Source organism: Paramisgurnus dabryanus, chromosome 4 (genome assembly GCF_030506205.2).
Source record: "Paramisgurnus dabryanus chromosome 4, PD_genome_1.1, whole genome shotgun sequence".
Classification (NCBI taxonomy): domain Eukaryota; kingdom Metazoa; phylum Chordata; class Actinopteri; order Cypriniformes; family Cobitidae; genus Paramisgurnus; species Paramisgurnus dabryanus.
This window is the reverse complement of record NC_133340.1, coordinates 42811243-42829640: the sequence shown is the minus strand read 5'-3', so window position 1 is coordinate 42829640 and position 18398 is coordinate 42811243. Positions and strand designations below refer to the sequence as shown.

The 18398-nt window shown below is 36.0% G+C and overlaps 2 protein-coding genes across 4 annotated transcripts in view; both read right to left on the bottom strand.

Annotated features, from left to right (window-relative positions):
• fbxw7 (F-box and WD repeat domain containing 7) overlaps positions 1–4769 on the bottom strand; it is a 183194-nt gene extending 178425 nt beyond the window's left edge. The window contains exon 1 of one of the 2 annotated variants that reach the window (XM_065254688.1): positions 4371–4769. The gene's annotated coding sequence lies outside the window, so the exon portion shown is untranslated. Of the gene's footprint in view, positions 1–2563; positions 2648–4370 lie in introns of those variants that run through there. The other variant, XM_065254689.2, reaches the window with a different exon arrangement.
• A 2434-nt stretch (positions 4770–7203) lies between these two features.
• Positions 7204–17964, bottom strand: tmem154 (transmembrane protein 154). Of its 2 annotated transcripts, XM_065254687.2 has the most exons (9): positions 17913–17964; positions 17725–17812; positions 16992–17021; positions 16310–16354; positions 16080–16124; positions 15625–15825; positions 15189–15240; positions 12694–12767; positions 7204–8139 (listed from the first exon to the last, which is right to left on the bottom strand). In XM_065254687.2, the coding sequence occupies exons 2-9, from the start codon at positions 17777–17779 to the stop codon at positions 8096–8098; spliced, it is 546 nt and encodes a 181-aa protein (XP_065110759.1). In that variant the 5' UTR covers positions 17780–17812; positions 17913–17964; the 3' UTR covers positions 7204–8095. The 2 variants fall into 2 exon arrangements, with proteins under 2 accessions (XP_065110759.1, XP_065110758.1); XM_065254686.1 differs by lacking the exon at positions 17913–17964 and having other exon boundaries at positions 17725–17903.
• Positions 17965–18398: the final 434 nt, after the last annotated feature.

Here is an 18398-nt window from a genome sequence, read left to right as displayed (position 1 = left end):
GCATATTTATATATACATATTTATGATACACAGTTTACACACATATATGATGTAAACAAAAACTTTTATTCTGCTATAGATTAATTGCGATTAATCGTTAAGCATCCCTACTATAGACGGTTTCATCGGACGCACGTGCATTGTTGCGGTTAAGGGTCTGGTCGGAACTTTACTTCCGGTTTCTGTTTGTTTAATGGTCAGGGGTGTGTTTCCCAAAACCATAGTTGCTGTTAGCAACTTGGTTGGCAATGCGAAATTGTATTGCAACCAACAAAGTTGCTAAATGAGTTAGCAACTATTGGCGCTTTTCCATTGCATAGTACCCCACGGTTTGGTTTAGTTTGGGTCGGGTCAGCTTACTTTTGGGAGCTTTTCCATTAGGTGCAGTACGTGGTACCCAATACTTTTTTCGTACCACCTCGGTGGGGGTTCCAAGCGACCCCGAGCTGATACCAAACGTGACGTGCAAACACTGTAGATCACTGATTGGTCTGAGAGAATCGTCACTACCAGCGTCACGGCTATAATGTAAAAGATTAGCTTTACCTCAGTGCTAGCTTGCGCTGTCTCGAGCAAACATGTTGTCATCTGTGCTCTACTATAAGTTCCCAAACTCCCTTTTAGCGATGAAAAACATCCACAGGTTGAGAATCAGGGACACCATAACAGTTTTTTCCAGACTTGCAGTTTGTGGCGGAACATTCGCGACGCGCACGTCCACATATATGCTTAAATACAATTTAAATGAGGCTCAGCGGAGCGGTCGACTGACACCACGGGTGTTTGAACAGAAACTGTCATGTGAGACAGAGGTAGTGATAAATGCGATGTGCAAACATCTATTTGTGATGGCCAATTTTTATTTTGTGGCGGACTGAGAAATAAATAAATGTATGGGAATGTACAACGACGCTCTAACTTGTATGATGTCACAGCAGTAGGCAGCGCAAATATAACGACACGACTATAATCCCTCCCACTACGAAGTGATACTAAACTCGATGGAAAAGCTAACCACGCCAAAGTGAGGTGAGGTGAGCTGACCCGACCCAAACTAAACTTAACCGTGGGGAACTATGCAATGGGAAAGCGTCATATGGTTTTGGGAAACGCACCCGACTAGTGGCTAAAATGAACTCTGGAACAAATACCTCATCGAAAATAACATATGTTTTGCTGCCCTTCTGTAAGGCAGCAGTAAAGGATGAATGAAGATTGTTGGCGAGCTATAACAAATGTTTTGGTTTCCAAAAAATGAGGGGAGACGGCGATCATGGATCACCACTATGTAATGGTTTGGCATCCGGTTTGTAGTTAACATTGTATACATTTTAGTACACATTTTACACAGTAAAGTTAGCTCAATGTCGTTTTTTTATATGCGTTAACTATGAAATATGAACTAAGGTAATCTACTTGTTATCAGAAATAATCTACTCTAAAAAGACTTTGTTGTTATTGATTCTTAGCGGAGTTTAAGTTCCACGAAAGCTGTTTATGTTGTTACTGCTGAAACAGTCCATAGTAATTGCAGCATTGTAGGAACATAACACTCAAGAACATTCATTCTCTGTTATATTACACTGACATCAATATTTCATTCTGTAAATATTTTATTCAAACACTTTAGCCACGACACAAACCAAGCATGAGTGTGCAAAAATGTCTAGACGCTACAACCATGCACGCCACTAAATTTAATTGAACCCTTCACACAAAATAAATATCTGATATGTTCACATCTAAAGTTGTTGAGTTTTTCATTATTGCTTTTGCAACTCCATACAGGGTTTGACCGAAAGCGAGCAATCAAAAACATGCACATCCCTGTAGTATTCGCTCCTGAAAGAATCGCCATCCTCTCTGTCTGATTGCTGTGAAACCACATGAAAAATCAGCAACGCTCCATGGCAACTCACACCTCCGTTAAAGCAGAAGAGATGAGAGTCATGTGACCCCAAGCCTTTTCCCAAGCGTAGCAAGTAAAAAGATGTAACCACATCAAGAATTCATAGGGCATTGTGTGCACAAGGATCAGTGCACTGAAAGCAAAACAAAGATTTTGCATCCTTGATGCATCATGAAGTTCAGTCCACAAATCAGCCACATGCTTAATGATAATGATCAAGTCTGCGCACATAAAATCCACCTGGATTCAGTAAAACCAACTTTGAAGATGTTTTGGCTGTCTTGTCATCAGTAGATGACATCTACGCTGGGTACGACTTGGTTGAACACTTTACATTGCTTACTTATTCTGAGATTCATTGACATGCACTATTAGAAAGGTCATAGTTTCTTTTAAGACTAAGTGCTCAAATGATCAACATCATTTATCCTATTAAAACAGAATGCAAGTGAGATTTTAGACTTAAACTTCTCTAGAAAACACAGTTTTTATTTTACTTGAATGGCCAGATCGGCCACCATTTAAAATATTAGCCAAGCAAAATAAGTGAATGGATACGACAAAAAAAAGATGCTGGCTAGTCAGGTGACTCTGACCGGAACTGTGAGGTGGAAAAATATTGTGGAAAGGTTGTGAAAGGACTGAAGTACTCACACTCTATCCTCTGTATTTCCTGCCTTCTTTACCCTCACTTCCCTTCAATTTTGTAAAACTCTTCTCTCTTGACACTTTATTCTGCGTCCGAGGATGACCCACACAAAATCATAAACCAAGGCTAGAAGAACACAGAACATTAAAATACTATTAGTGTCAGTCTATGGCTATCTGATGCTCTAACTTTGCAACAGATGACATCATATTAAACCAGAAGCCAGAGATACAAACTGACCTTGCCTATCCGTTGCCTAATGAAACTTCTTTTCCTTAAAATCTTATGTGACAACAGATATTACATAAACACATTGGCCAATAGATGGCAAACCTTTAAAAACAAGTTACATAATGTTATACTTAAGTCTCAAACTTTTATAAACACGAGTTCATGGGCCTGAACTTCATTAGGAACACTCTTCTACGGTTATTTGCTAATATAAAAGCAAAGGATTTCCCTTTCTATGCTGAAGGACATTTAGATTATGAATAGCTTTTTTTTTATTATTTACTAGTCCTTCTGTCAATGCAGAGATTGAGGAAACGGTGCGTCTCTACTATTATTTTGTAACAGTTGTGTTCGGTACAGTAGGAACCAAACTTTACAAAGAGTTTGAGAGGAGAAACTCTTCAGACAAACTTGCATTGGCTGTACTCGGAGCTAACATGTGCTTCTCTGAGCCACGCACGCGCTGTACATAAATCTGCACAAATTATTAATTTCACACGCACAACGCGCCAAACCTGACAGTGTTTATTTATTAAAACCTATTAAAATACGAAATCCCTCCACACACCGGCGGCCACTTGATATGAATTTAAAGCCCTTCTGTAGAGCAGCAGTAAAGAAGGAACGTCGATTGTTGGCGAGCTAAGCTAACATGCTAGGCTAACCGCTATGAGCTGCCATTGACAATACAGCTAAAACAGGGCACTTTGGTAAAATAAACAGAGGGACTGAATGCCAGTAAATTAAGAAAATTATAAAAATGATGATTAGTGAGCTTTCATTTCGATCGCCATGCTGTGGACGTGCTAATGATGTTATCCTGCTAAGCTAAACGTCCAATCTCTAGCCGGTGAAAGAACAGCAAAACAACCATAAACAAATCTAAATGTACATATTAAAGAATTTAATGACGGTCATCTAAAACGCTAACGATTCTTGCACATATGTAAACGTTATTAAATACGTACTAGTATAACATTTAGTGCAATTAGAGGGCAACTAATTGTACTTCTTTTATCTGCTATTAAGTTACATTCTAATCACTCAGGAGAAAATAACAAAAGCTAGTTAAATTATTAAACCATGTAAAAATAATATATAACACATCTGAAAGAAAATGTAACTGCAATCAGATTGAAATCATTTGCTCATTCCCTGCACTAGATTTTGTTTATGTAGTTACTAGACTCCTACATTGTGTATTGAGTATTTTCACAAGAGGTTAATGTAGTTTACCTATAACGTTAAGTGTTTGTGTTCGATTTGTTGTATGAAGTACTGCAGTTTAAAAATGCCATGTAACCAGCTTTACTTCACACATCGGGTAACGTTAGATATGAAAACAAACACAGAGAAAGCAGGAGAAAACATATCCGGTTGCAAACTATAAGCTGTGGTAGATAAATAGGATTATTACACATAGGAGAAAGAGCCATGTAGTTCGCTTCACAGGTCCAAAACCCCATGAGGTTGTGTAGTAGTGAAGCTGATCACATGGCCCTTTACTCCACTATCATCCTCTCAAGTTTGGCAAAACCATGTTAACGAGGAATTTGAATATTAAATAATCCATGCATTTACCTTGTAAACAGTCGGAAGGCAAGGGGATATAAAGCTCCTGTGTGTAAAGGTACAGGAACTGATGCTTCCTCCAGATATCTTATCCAAAGTCCAGACTACGGTCACCGGTGTCTCCTCTACGGTGTGTATAAGAAAGATGAAAGGGTCCTCCGAAAACGAGCTGAAGTTTTACAGGCACCAATCAAACAATTTTATCCGATCGAAGTGTGCACGATACACGCACCTCTCTAATCCACGCAGCAGGGGTTGCTGTAGTTATTAACTTCTTTTTTTGACAAAACAGAACCCCTACAGTCATATAAGACCGAGCTGAACAACGCTATGGTTACTCCAATGCTTCCCTGTTAAAGCGCGATCGCCTTTATCCAACCGACTCCTGTAAGGCTCCCTGTCCACGGATAATGACGTAAGGGTATCGTCTTGGAACGTCACCAGCGCCCCCATGTAGTGTCGCTTAAATATGACGTAGCTATGTTGTCCTGCCTGCGGACTGTAATTTATGTAGTCATTTATATTGAAGATTATGCCAACTGTAATTGCTAATTATTTTGTCATTTTTTATAACAAATCCTGGCTTTTTATTGAGCCTTGACAGGGTGTTTAAATATCAGGGTAGATGTTGGGTGTGGGTGTTTATTATATTTTATTATAATATAATATTAAATCCATCATTACAATATACAAAATGTTGTAAGGCAACTCAGTTTATAAAAATAAACAATATTAACTTTCTCCCCTCATTGTTGATGTTATGTACAAGTATTCTGGTTTACCGTTCACTGAAATAATTGTCATATTATTACTATTATTATTATTATTATTAAATATTTTATTATTATTAAATGTTTTATTATTATTATTATTATTATTTCATTCTTCTGTTAATCTGGCAGTGTTGTTTTAATGTTATATGTTTTAAACTTCCAGAAACCAGCCTTTGTATCAAGTCATGTTTTTTTATACACTCTAAAAAAACAAACGGTGCTATATAGCACCAAAACAGTTGCTTTGGATCGTAACGATAGAAGAACCATTTTAGTGCCATATAGCACCGGTGAAGAACCAGTGAAGCACCAGTGAAGCACCAGTGAAGCACCAGTGTAGAACCATATAGGGGCCATATAGCACCACATATGGTTCTACATAGCACTATATGGTTCTACACAGGTGCTTCACTGGTGCTTCACTGGTGCTTCACTGGTTCTTCACTGGTGCTATATGGCACTAAAAATGGTTCTTCTATCGTTACGATCCAAAGCAACTGTTTTGGTGCTATATAGCACCGTTTGTTTTTTAGAGTGTATAATCAAGGAACTGATGATGCAGTGGTGCCAACCAAAGCTCTAAAGCACTTTTAGCAAAAGAAAGGGGGAAGCTTTTTAACATTTGGGAGATAAAATATGCTCCACATAGCTCAACATTAATACTGCTTGTCTGTAAAATGTTGATAAAAGCTATGTTCTAAATAATTTACAAGCACATCAAATGTAAGTAATACATTTTATAAAGATAATAACTTACAAAGCAAACTCTAATATGTAATCTTTGACACATGAGTAGTAACTCATTTAAGAGCTCAAATGCATCTGCACATGTTCTTTTAATCACAAGGGTTCTAAAGCCAAACAGACCAGACAAGACTTGGAAGGGGGGAAAATCTAATGAGTTCCATCTGGTGTTGTTTTCCACCACTGTTACACTGTACTGCATCACGTGTCAACAGGACCACAGGACCGTCCTTTCCTTAAAGTTTTGTTCCAAGCACCACTCAAATGTAAACAATGTTCTCTTATACTCCTATCATATTCTAGACTCTCTCAATTAAACACAAAGTTTACATAAAAGCTAGCCTAGCTGAAAGCCAAACAAATGTTCGGTTAAATTCCCTATAAAGTCTGCTGTATGGGTAGTACTTTTTGTTTATAAGAAACATTACAGACTTGATTCCAGTCAGGTAATCACACCTTTTAATGATACCATATCTTCAGCAGTGAAGAGATGCAGCTGTAGATCTGGCATAGGTTTGGGGTGTTAAAGGCTAGAGTGAGCCTGTGCTGGCTTACTGTATGTGTCACTCTCTGGGTTATTTATTTATGAGACACTTGAAACACTTTTTAGCTCTGCAGCCACATACTACATACACTTATTCACATACTGGAAAAACACCATGTGGATATTACTTAATATTGGCCCTTCTCAGAAGATTGCTGGATACAATAATTAAAAGAAATGTACTTTTACACATTTGGCAGACGCTATTATCCAATGCCACTTGCAGTGCATTTCAAGGTATACATTTTATGTGTGTTCTAAACCCATGACCTTTTGTGCTGCTAACACAACGCTCTACCACTGACTTATACAGTGACATCGACATTATGCGGTTAGAATCTAAACATAAACAACAGTATTTGAACCCAGTGGAAAGACACAAAAACAATGTGTCTACTCATTGACATAAAATACGATTTTAGTTCTTTAATGAAAGATATGATTGGCACAAGTATATTTTTGTCAACAAAAGTAATTTTAAATATTTAAACTTTCACCTTTAAATTTTTGAACACATCTACATTTCAATAGTCACTTATAGTCATAGCGCCACCAGCTGGCAACAGGAAGTGACATGTTTTTACATTACACTGATTATGCAATATCCAATCTGTCCCAAACTTGGCACTGACCTAAACACATGTACATGCCAATAGTCACTTATGGTTATGATTTTTGTGAAATATTTTAGTCAAGTGACTTTAAACGTTTGATTGCTAGAAACACAGAATCAATGGATCTCTTTGCCGTATTCTACTGTATTAAATGACAAGCATCCATATCAGCATCCACTCCATATTTTTAATAAAACACCACAGTTATTTCCCCTTTTTTAAATGATGACATGCTTTCAAAGAATTGAATACACGTGCATTCATACAATAAGACTGTTCTTCCTCTTTAAAATATAAAAAAGTAGGGAAGTTTTGTTGCAGTGGCTTTTCCTATGAATATATTTATACACATGAATGCTTCAAAATGTCAATTAAAGAAAATGTAAACAAACAAAAAAAGTTATTAATAAAGGCTTTATATTTACACGCAATGATGAAATGATGGTTGACAGGATTAAATTACAGTATCTGAGTAGTATATTCGTATGGCACTTGAATCATTACATTACAAAGAAACAGCATGGTTTGTTACACTCAGTTAAAAAGTGGCCAAAATATAAAATCATAGTTTACATTCAAGAAAGGAACTCTTGTACTTGTTTCAGTGTAACAGACTATTAATTTTCTCATGTTCTTTTTTTGTCCAGAAGGGCAATGTGCAATGAACAGCAGTGTTTAATATGTGTGACCCTGTCTGTGAAATCCAGCTAAAGTTTCAATTTAATTACGAGATTGGGAGAATTAAAGTTCGATTTCAGTTTAATTTCATTTTTTGACATGGCCTTACTCAGTCAATATTAAAGATATCAAGGTTATATTATTCTTTACATTAGATTTAATGCAGAAAACAGTAAATCACCAAAAAAAGATTTCAGCTGGGTTTTACAGGCAGGGTCACATTTTAGCTCATTTTCACCAGTGTTGTGTTTTAAATTTATAATAGCACTATAAAACTCATAAACTGTTAAGGTTTTTCTTAGCAGTAACTGATTTACATTAACCTATATATAGTACCTAAATACTGTATGTACACTGTGCAACATCTAATATGGGGGAACATCAGGAAGGTACTGTGAGAACAGCATCATGTCCATAGCAGTTACCTGTAAAACAAATTAGGAAGAAAACAGAACAAATGAATAAGGATGCACAACTGATTAAGGACTCTTAATATATTTGCTTGCATCAGAGGCACCAAGCTGCAAAGAGTTTACATTTATGCATTTGGCAGAACCTTTATCCAAAGCGACTTACGGTACCTACAGTCTATAAATTTTTTAATTAGTATGTGTGTTAGGCATCGAACCCACGATTGCGTTGCTAACACCAGGAAAATGTTGCAATGCAAATTTAATCAAATTGGTTTTGCAAGTCAATTGAACTCACTATTTTAAGTTTTTAACTATTATATAGTTGACATAACTTAAAAAAAGGTGACATTATTTAACTCATATTTATAATTTATGTTGATATGACTTAGGAGCTGGAGATAATGGGATTTGAACGCATGACATCATACATTCTCTGTTTATTTTTATAAAAACATTAATTTCTTATTTCTGACAACACCTAGTCATTGTCTAGCCTGGTCCCCCATAGTGTTTGATACCGAAAGAATCCTGGGAAAAAACATTCTGTCTGACGTAAGTGTACATTCCTGGCATGTGGACTCTGACCCTCTGGTGTTCCCAGGAGAGAGAGAGAGAGAGAGAGAGAGAGAGAGAGAGAGAGAGAGAGAGAGAGAGAGAGAGAGAGAGAGAGAGCACTGAGCATGCAAAAGGATAAAAAAGAGGCCCTCCTCATCTTCAGCCTGGTCTGAGCCACACTTCCATGCATGCCTGCTCGAAATGGCTTCCAGATGTTTCTGCTGGTACTGTGGACCCATAGGTCAGAAGTCACCAGTCACAGCTATTCTGTTATATTGTCACAAAAATAAAGTTGATGGAATGACAGTCTGTGTTTGGAATGGATCTACATTAAAAGTGTGTAATTGCACTTCTTGACAGTAATTTTCCAAGGGTAAAACTATTTAATGATCCCATCATTTATTTACAGGGAACATTATAAAATAAGAGGTGACTTTATATCATTTCACAGTTACAGGAAATGATACTTCACACATTACTCTAGTAGGTGTGACACAGATGTACACACATCTACATGCCTTGTCTTGTATCTCGACTGATAGCGGGTAACACAGCGTCTTGTTCCACAGCTTTACCATATACAGTTTAGCAGACCCCCATGAAGTCTAAAACATGTCCAAATGAGTCAACCCCCTAAAGAATCAAACTAAAGGGATAATACTAAAGGGAAATAAAATTCTTATACAGCCAAGAGTTTTATTTTTGTGTTAATCCCTTTATGTTTAATACTGTGATCCTTGTGGCTCCTCTGTGTGTTTTGTTTAAACACATTTTTGATGTTATTATAATATTATTTTCGCTTTTTCGTTACGTATAGTCTATTGATCAATGTATAAAAGTGATGTTTTCATGTGCATACTGCAGATCTTTTTTTTTTACTTAGTTTGAGGTGTAGTGTAGTCATGTACTGTAGTTATTTGGATGAATGTGTTAATGTAAAAAAAGTATGAATATAAAAAATAAGAAATGCCCAATGTACAACATCTGCCACAGTTCTTTCCTGAAATGTAAATATTTGAAACTTTGGACAATGACTGTACTGTTACCAACCACTAGACAGCTGTCCACGCAATTACAGTACTGTGAATGTGGTTGCACTTTGTTCTGTAAATTATGCAGATGTACCAGGTTTGGACCACAACCTGCATAAGGGAATAATAAGTAATTTGTATTTACCAAATAGCTGGTGATTAAATTTGGCCAGTGCCCACGGCCATGCCACTGTATGCAACAAATGGTGTAAAAACACAAAGATGCTCTTTGAAGAAAAATGTTGTATCATGTTTGTCACACTCAAACATGATACAACTTCATAGTCAATTTAAAAGAGTATTTGTATTGGGGATGTTTTAAACATTTAGCAACTGTACCTGCTTGGAACGCCAATGGTTTTTAATGTAATAGCTCCCCCTGCTGGTGAAAGCTCAAATATAACTTTTTAACAATACAGAAAACTCTGAAGTACGTTGTTTTTTAAAACTTTTATGATGTAGCATATGAACAAAAAGATTGTGGACATCAAGACATTTAATAATATTTATTGTGTCACTTAAAAGCGCACGGATGTAATTTTTTAACTGGTTTAACGTGTACAGCTGTAGTCCCTATATGCTCAATTTAGCAGTTTGTAATAAGCTTTAATTTTGTAAAATATCAAATCAAAATTGTGTTTAGCACCTGTGGTTTCCTCATAACTCCAAATAGAGCATGGAAATCATATGCAAATATTATAAGATGATTAATCACTATCTGAGACACACCGAAACTCACACATAGACAGTGACTCACAGAGTCAGCAGCACATTAGTCATTAAAGTGGATGTATGTTATATAAAAAAGTTAGTATATCAATGCGCATTTCTAACGATCTAAATAGTCCCTCAGAGAAAAATGATGCGGATTTATTAGGAGAATTTAGAATTACTTTGAGGTTTTATACATGCGGTACTTTACAGTCTGTTATTTGCGACGCCGTCTGTTGAGCTGCGTGCGTTGATTTGTTTACGGTGTGAGATTTTGTAAGTATAGCAACCGCTTCTCCATTGCCGTGTTTTGGCAGAGACTATGGTAAAATACTTAGTATAAACACTTAGGTAAGGGTGATAGTTAAGACTTTTGTTGCAGTGCTCTTAAAGAAATCCCTTACCTTAGGGATTTTTTTTCTCCCTCATGGGGAAACTCAAGGTGTTTCGTGCAACCGGGCACAGAATGACAAGTAATCCTTTTAGCCGTTTGTTTTGAATGTCATATTAACTCAGACAGAATATCCATTTCTCAATATTACTGTTTCTTGGTCACAAAGTGTAGTTTTAAGATTAGTTCAGGCGAGAATATATATGTATAATATTCAAATCTGCAGTCAAATAGTCTATTTAAACATTTGCTTAGAAAGATTCGGACATGAGATCCAGACGCGGCCATCTCGGTCACTCATAATTTCCCGCTGGCTCTGATGTATCCGTGTTTGATGGTGAAAATGAGATTTTATTTGTTTTGTGTTGATCAAACCAGCAGAATTTGGTCTCATGAATCTATTACTTGTTTATTTTATTCATTTAGTGTCTTTTTTGTTGTTATTGTTTTGGCGGATGTAAATGTTAATAAAACTATATTTATATATTGATTTTCCATTTAATCTTAACACGGTACAAGCACTCGCTTTTTCCTAGACTTTGTTCTTAATACTACATAAAACAGAATAATTCATTTTTTTATTAAATAAAAATAAAAGTGTTTTATATTGTAACCCCCTACTGATCCAGCTAAGCCCAGCATAAGCTGGTAAGTGGTTTAAGGTGGCAGTAGCTTGTTTAAGCTGGTCCTTCCAGCCTGGCAAAGCTGGTCAAGCTGGTGGATCTGATCAGCTGGTCTTTCAGCCTGACCAGCTAAGTCCAGCTAGACCAGCTTAAAAAGTGACCAAAACACAGCTACCAGCTTGCTACACCAGCTAAAACCAAGCTGGGAGACCAGCTAAAACCATTTTACCAGCTTATGCTGGTCTTAGCTGGATTTTTCAGTAGGGCATTATTTTTTTAAATAATTCCAAGAGATATTTCTGCGTGCTGCTTAGAAATATCAGTGGTGATATCTAACAAAGTCTTTTAATAGTTCATGTCACCAGAAAATAAGTCATCAAGTGCCCTAATGTATACAGTGTCCTTACGGTACATTACAAGTTCCAAACAGCATTTTTGCATCCTTTTAAGGGCACTTTGGGATGGGGACACGTGTAAACAGATGCTCCATATAAAGAGAAAATGATTGTTTTCATTGCTTTATTCGCCAAGTGTATTTTAATCGTCCACACAATGTGACATTATGCGCTACTCCCTTGATAGTTTGCATCAAAGAGCTCTGATCTTCGAAGAAGGGCATAGGATTCACTTCCGATTGGGATTCACAGACTGATTCAAGAGCTATGGAACTTATTGAGACACACGGAAAGTGTTTAAAAACAGCGTTTGTACCCGTGGATGTTTGTGTATGACCATCTGCTCTGATGGCAGCTTTTTCCAGTAGATATGTGATCGTATGGCTCAAGTGTTTAAAGAAGCCTCCCTCACTAATTGTAAAATAAGCAGTAGGTAGCAGAATGATACAACTGGTGAAGCGGTTCCTGTTGATATTGGTAAAATATCACATGGTTGGGAAGTGCTCTTAGCCAATCAGCTTCGAGAACCAAAAATAATTGTTGTATAATCTTATTTATACCACAGGCCTGTTGAATGCTTTATTCTGATTGGCTGAGAAATTTTGATGATTTTTCTGTAAACCACACATCTAATTTTTTAAATGTCTTAAAAATGGGCACCAGAGCAATGTTTGTGGTAACCGTGGTATAAGAGGAATAATTGACTCCGGTCATTTGAATTATTTGAAAATAATGCACACCCACGGTTTAAAGCCACTCCGCTTCATGCCATATTACCACCCTGGGTGTGCATTATTTTTGAATAATTCAATGGCCCGTCGTCAATTATTCCTTACACATGTTATATATATATATATTACCTTTTGTCATCCAGTTTTCTAGGTCTTCCATTTCTAGCTCCATCACCGATGGAATATCATCTTCAAACATGGGCCTGGGAACAGGAAAAATAAATATAAATGCAATTTACTTACTTTTATGTTCCCACTCTATAAAATGCTGCGTTATTTTCAACCCAGCATTGGGTCAAAAAAGGATGAACCCAACCTGTTGTGATTTAACCTGTGCTGGGTTGATTCAACCCAAAATTCTGGGTTATTTTAACCCATTGTTGGGTCAAATATAAACATTTTTTCAGTTAAGTTGGCCCTTTTTGATCCAACACTGGGTTGAAAATAACACAGCATTTACTGCACTCTACACTCTTAAAAATAAAAGAGCTTGAAAGGTTCTTCAGATTAACAAGTTAGTCAAAGTTTCTTTAAAGAGACACTCCACTTTTTTTTGAAAATATGCTCATTTTCCAGCTCCCCTAGAGTATTACCCTTGGTAACTTTCAGCAGGGGACTATTTTTGGCCACAGCGTAATGTCAGTGCGCCTCCTGCAGCCGTGGTACTGCAGCAAAGTCCTTGATTATTATGCCAGAATGAGAGTATAGAACCTAGCCATATCGGCCTAGATAGAATATTGCAACTTTTAATTTTCCGTCGGTCCTAGTACACGATGTACACTGTAAAAAAAATCCGTAGAAATTTCAATGTTATTGCAGCTGGGTTGCCGGTAATTTACCGTAGATTAACATTTATGTTATTTACTGGCAAGAGTTTGTTCAAAGTTAAATAAATTTCAAATATTAACAAGTCTTTATCTTTACAGAATAAAACCATACAATAACAGCCTCATGCAAAGCATTCTGGGAACCAAAAAATCATCATCAACCTTTTTCTGTTTTTTGGTCCAGATTTTGTTTCCCAGAATGTTTTGCTTGATGCTGTTTTTTAGTTTTACTCTGTAAAGATAAAGACTTGTAAATGTTTAATTTTCATTTAACTTTGAACAAAATGTTGCCAGTAAAAAACATAAATGTAAATCTACGGTAAATTACCGGCAACTCAGCTGCAATTTCTACGGAATTTTTTTACAGTGTAACTACAGAAGAGTCAAGTTTTAAAAATATAGAAACTCTTTGGTTATTTTTGAGTGCGATGCTAATGGTCTAATCAGATTCAATGGATTATGCTAAGCTATGCTAAAAGTGCTAGTGCCAGACCCGGAGATCAGCTGAATGGATTCCAAAACAGTAAAAATCTAATGTTTACCTATAGGGGAGCTGGAAAATGAGCATATTTAAAAAAAAGTGAAGTGTCCCTTTAAAGACCCATTTCTTTCTTCCCCTTTTATAATCTGAAAAATGCATCTTCATACAACCATTTAGACAAAAAGGTTCTTCTGTGGCACCATGAAGCACATACATTTTTTAAAGTATATATTTATAAAAATGTACATTTATGTAAAAAAAACTATAGTAACTATAGTTAGCTGGAATGAGCTCCAGCAATCCACATGACCCCAGTAGTGAAAAAGCATTATACTGTAGGTAATGTGGAAGTTGAAAATGCAGATTTCTACCACTATTTGTATAGTAAAGACATGCATTTCTTGTAAACAGGGTGCTCTTGTTGAGTTGGTTTCCTCTTCAGATGCAAAGGAAATGAGTTAATAGTGGTTATGTATATTTTCAAGGGCTGACTTTGCAGGCTATCTTTATCAGGTGCACATTATTCATGTAAGCTGTGGTAGATTTTATCTTTCAAGAGGAACTAACTGTAAATTAACATCTATTTAATGCATTTCAGATGAACAGTCTGACTCTCTCAAAGCACAACATTAAATAAGAGTTATTAGAGCCACTACAGATGCTTTGGATTACTTTGTTGAAAGGCAATAGCAGTCAAAAGATATTAGTAGTTTACATGGGTCATATCTGCATTTCATTACATGACTAATTAATATGACTAAGTACATCTATATTATCTTATTTTATATCTATATTATTAGTTTAAGTTTCAGAATATATACTTAATAATATTTTAAATGAATTAAATTAAATATTTTAATTTAAAGTCTTGAATTAATAATCACCTAAAAAAGAAAAGAGGCTATAAAGGGTTATAAGTTTCAGCTTTAGCAGTTAAAGCAGTTTTGTTGTCACTGAGTCAGTGTCTAGCACACACACACACACACACACACACACACACACACGTATTGGCATATGTGGTTTACGGGTACAATTTCATAGACGCAATGCATTTTATACTGTACAAACTGTATATTATATTCTCCTAACCTACCCCAGTCCCTAACCCCAACTGTCACAAAAACCTGCTGGCAGTCTTTAATCTATGAAAAAGTACCATTTAGTACTTCCTGTGTCCCCGTAAACCATGTTTATAGCATATTAAACATGTCTATTCATTATACACAATTTCACTTTTGGTTAAACACTCTGAATGCATTTAACAAACACATTTATGGCATATTGCATTATGATTATAACAGTAAAGGTTTACATACATTGGCACTTTTTCGTGGTCTTCATCATCCAAATAATGATCTTCTTCAATGGCTTCAAAAAAAGATGAGAAAAATCATTAGGTCATTTGCTCATATTCTAACTTCCAAGGAATTTGGGAATCCATGCCATTGCACAATTTAAGGAGAAATTAAATAAAAACCAGATTGTTTAAAGATAAAAAGTGTTTAGAAATGTTTTCAAATGGGGTTACAGGTTATTTTGCACATTTGTTTTAGCCTAATAAACTGCTGTCAAATAAATACCTGGCAAAGACACACAACTTAAGTTGTATTTATCTCTGAGAATTCCCAGGATGTATAAATATTTGTGTCATTCAAAGAAATATGTAAGCACCTTCTTACTGCTTGATTTGAGCTTCAATAAAGCTGATGAAAGTTTCTTAGGACTGTTAGTCTATTATTTTGAATGACATACCAACAGCTTTTGTTCTCCGTCTGCGGTAGACAATGACTCCACACACAATCACAGAGATGAGGATGAGTACGAGGGCCAATGGTATGATGATGATGAGTAGGTTGAGATCTTCTGCATCTGTTTCTTCAGTTGTCTCAGCAGTGGGATCTTTTTCTGCATCATTTGTGTTAAGCCTGGGTCCGTGGTCTAAATCCTTGTTTTCTGCAGAGATAACCAGATAAGATTTCTTAAACTGGAAAGTCACCTTCACAGTGATATTGATGACACAGTTCAGTTTTACTTCTTCTCTGTAACCCAAATGGAGATGTTCAAGTAAAAACATTAGCATGTGACAGACTCTGTCCCCATTGAAGTGTAAATATTTAAAATTACTCCTTGTGTTACAGAGAAGACAGAGAACACAGACTTGAAAAGACATGGGCTGCATTAATGGTAATGGAAAGTACAATTCGTACCTTGATTTGTGTCATCTCCAGAGCCTGTTGCATCCTCATGAGTCTCTTTAAAGTGCAATTGAGTCACATATATACAGTTAAACAAGCATCTGTGCAGGCAAGTCAGTTGTGATGACTGTACTAAAAATAATGTACTAATGGCTGAATAATGACATGTTGTATTATAAATTATAAATGTCTGTCAGGGAGGTTTGTAGATCGATTTCTGTTCATATTTAATTGGGTCTTACCTAAGTCTTCTTTGTCTCCTGCAACGGGAGTTGTTACTTCCAAAACTGGTAAATATGTGAACAAATGACATTTAGATGGTAAGTGCAATTTAAGACAGTTATATACAATGATGGCAGAATTATCTGATGATCTATATACCAAATGTTCTTGTGATCTTAAATAATATTTTTGAAATGAATTACATGGACCAAATAATGACGAAAAGCTGCAAATAAGAACACATAATAAAAAAAATTCCTTCAATATTGTTTAAAAAGTTTGAGACCTTAAGAAGCTTGATAAAATGCAGAGCATGGTGGCAACTTTAAAGATACTAGAATGTAACATTGTTATATTCAACACTTAAAAAAATGATGCCTTGTTTTTAAACACTACCCAATGCCGGGTTGTTTTAACCCTATAGTGGGTAGCTTTAACCAAATTGCTGGGATATTGCAACCTATGGCTGGATAATAACAATTATTGGGCAATTTTTAACCCATCAATGTTTTCTGTCCAATATTTATGATATAGAGCAACAGATAGAAAGAAAGATAAATAGATAAATGTTAATAGATAAATATGCCCATATCTCAAGAGATGAATCAACTGCCTGTAACAATGCCTACAGCATGTAAGTTCACATCACATATTATATATATATATATATATATAGTATAGTATTTTAAAGGGTATACTCACATTCTGTATTTTCTGGCTCTTCACATTTAACTGTAATGACACAAAATATGTAACAAATTAATTTTAGTCAAAACAAGTAAGTTTAAATTTTAAAAACCATACATTTAATATTCGGAGAATTTGTTCAGGCCCGTTCGATTTCTAAGATGTTATCTAAGCAGCAAACCTTGCACTGTACCTCAGAAATTATAAACATTGTTGAAAATTAAACAGACATCCATCGGCTTTTCCTTCTTCGTGAATTTTTTCATAATGCATGAAGTTGAGGAAAGAGGAATAAGAAAAAGAGGAAACTTCTAATCAGTTAATAAGGTGATATTACCAAAGGGAAGATACATGTATGTTGTCCTGAATCAATGTTTCCTTTGTTCATTCAACAAAGAGAATCTATTTCATGTTTTGCATGAAACCAAGACAAACAAACATAGTAAAAGAGCACTTTATCACTGATCTTTGTGGTGGAAACATAAAAGAAATCATTTGAATGCGCTCTAATACGTTCATACTTGGACGCTGGATGATTTTCAGAAGCTACACATCAATTCCACATGAATCCACAAGTGTTGTGTTGCCTAGGGTTCAATTATAGTGTCAAATGTTTTCACAAAACAGCAGAGAGGACGGTGGAGAAAGAATTGAAACAATTGGAGAGAGAGCGAGATGAAAACAGGCAGAGAAGAAAGATACCAAGGCTTCCACATACAAAAAAGAAACTACTACCGTGAGCACCTACCAAGTCCAGTCCAGCCAGCTGTCAATGCCAAAATCAGGAGTAGTACAAGAGTCATTTCCCAGAGTTCTCCGTGGAAGCACTGGTTACACTAAGGGTAGACACAGACATAGAGTCATTGAATAGTGGTGGCTGGTGGCTAACACGCCTTCATGACATCCTGCTTCCTCTTTCAGACCTGATTCACCTACCTACGATAAAAACACCACCCTCTCCTTCTTTCCCTCGGATGTGATGCAATCAGCAGTGAGCTTGTTACCACAAGCCAACCTGTTCTCTAGTCGGTTCGGAAAACACATTCCTGCATATATGGTATGTGACCAAACCAAAAACCAGAGGAAAGAAGGCAGAAAAAAGTGGAATGTAAAAAAGAGCTGAGTAAACAGATGAGGCTTTTAAACACAAATACTTCAAGCATGTTGAAGAAGGAAGAGATTATAAACACTTATAAACACAGTGTGTCACTGCAGGACAACCACATTCACACCTATAAACAAAAATACAGATAAATAAAATTTGACTATGTATGTACACAATGAAAGTATTTTTGTTGCTTTTTTATGAAGATGTATGATGTCAGACCTACAAAGAAAATATGGTCATTTAAAATTATCATTATAAGATAAAAGCTTTTAAGTCCTTTACTTGTCTAAGATAGACTATGTGATAAGCATGCT

Excerpts from the sequence above, each read along its gene's own strand:
- tmem154 (XM_065254687.2), bottom strand. The coding sequence starts at position 17,779 with ATGACTCTTGTACTACTCCTGATTTTGGCATTGACAGCTGGCTGGACT. Across the intron at positions 15,826-16,079 it reads TGGAGATGACACAAATCAAG|AAAACAAGGATTTAGACCAC; the intron begins GTACGAATTGTA and ends TTATCTCTGCAG. Across the intron at positions 12,768-15,188 it reads GACCACGAAAAAGTGCCAAT|GCCCATGTTTGAAGATGATA; the intron begins GTATGTAAACCT and ends TCCTGTTCCCAG.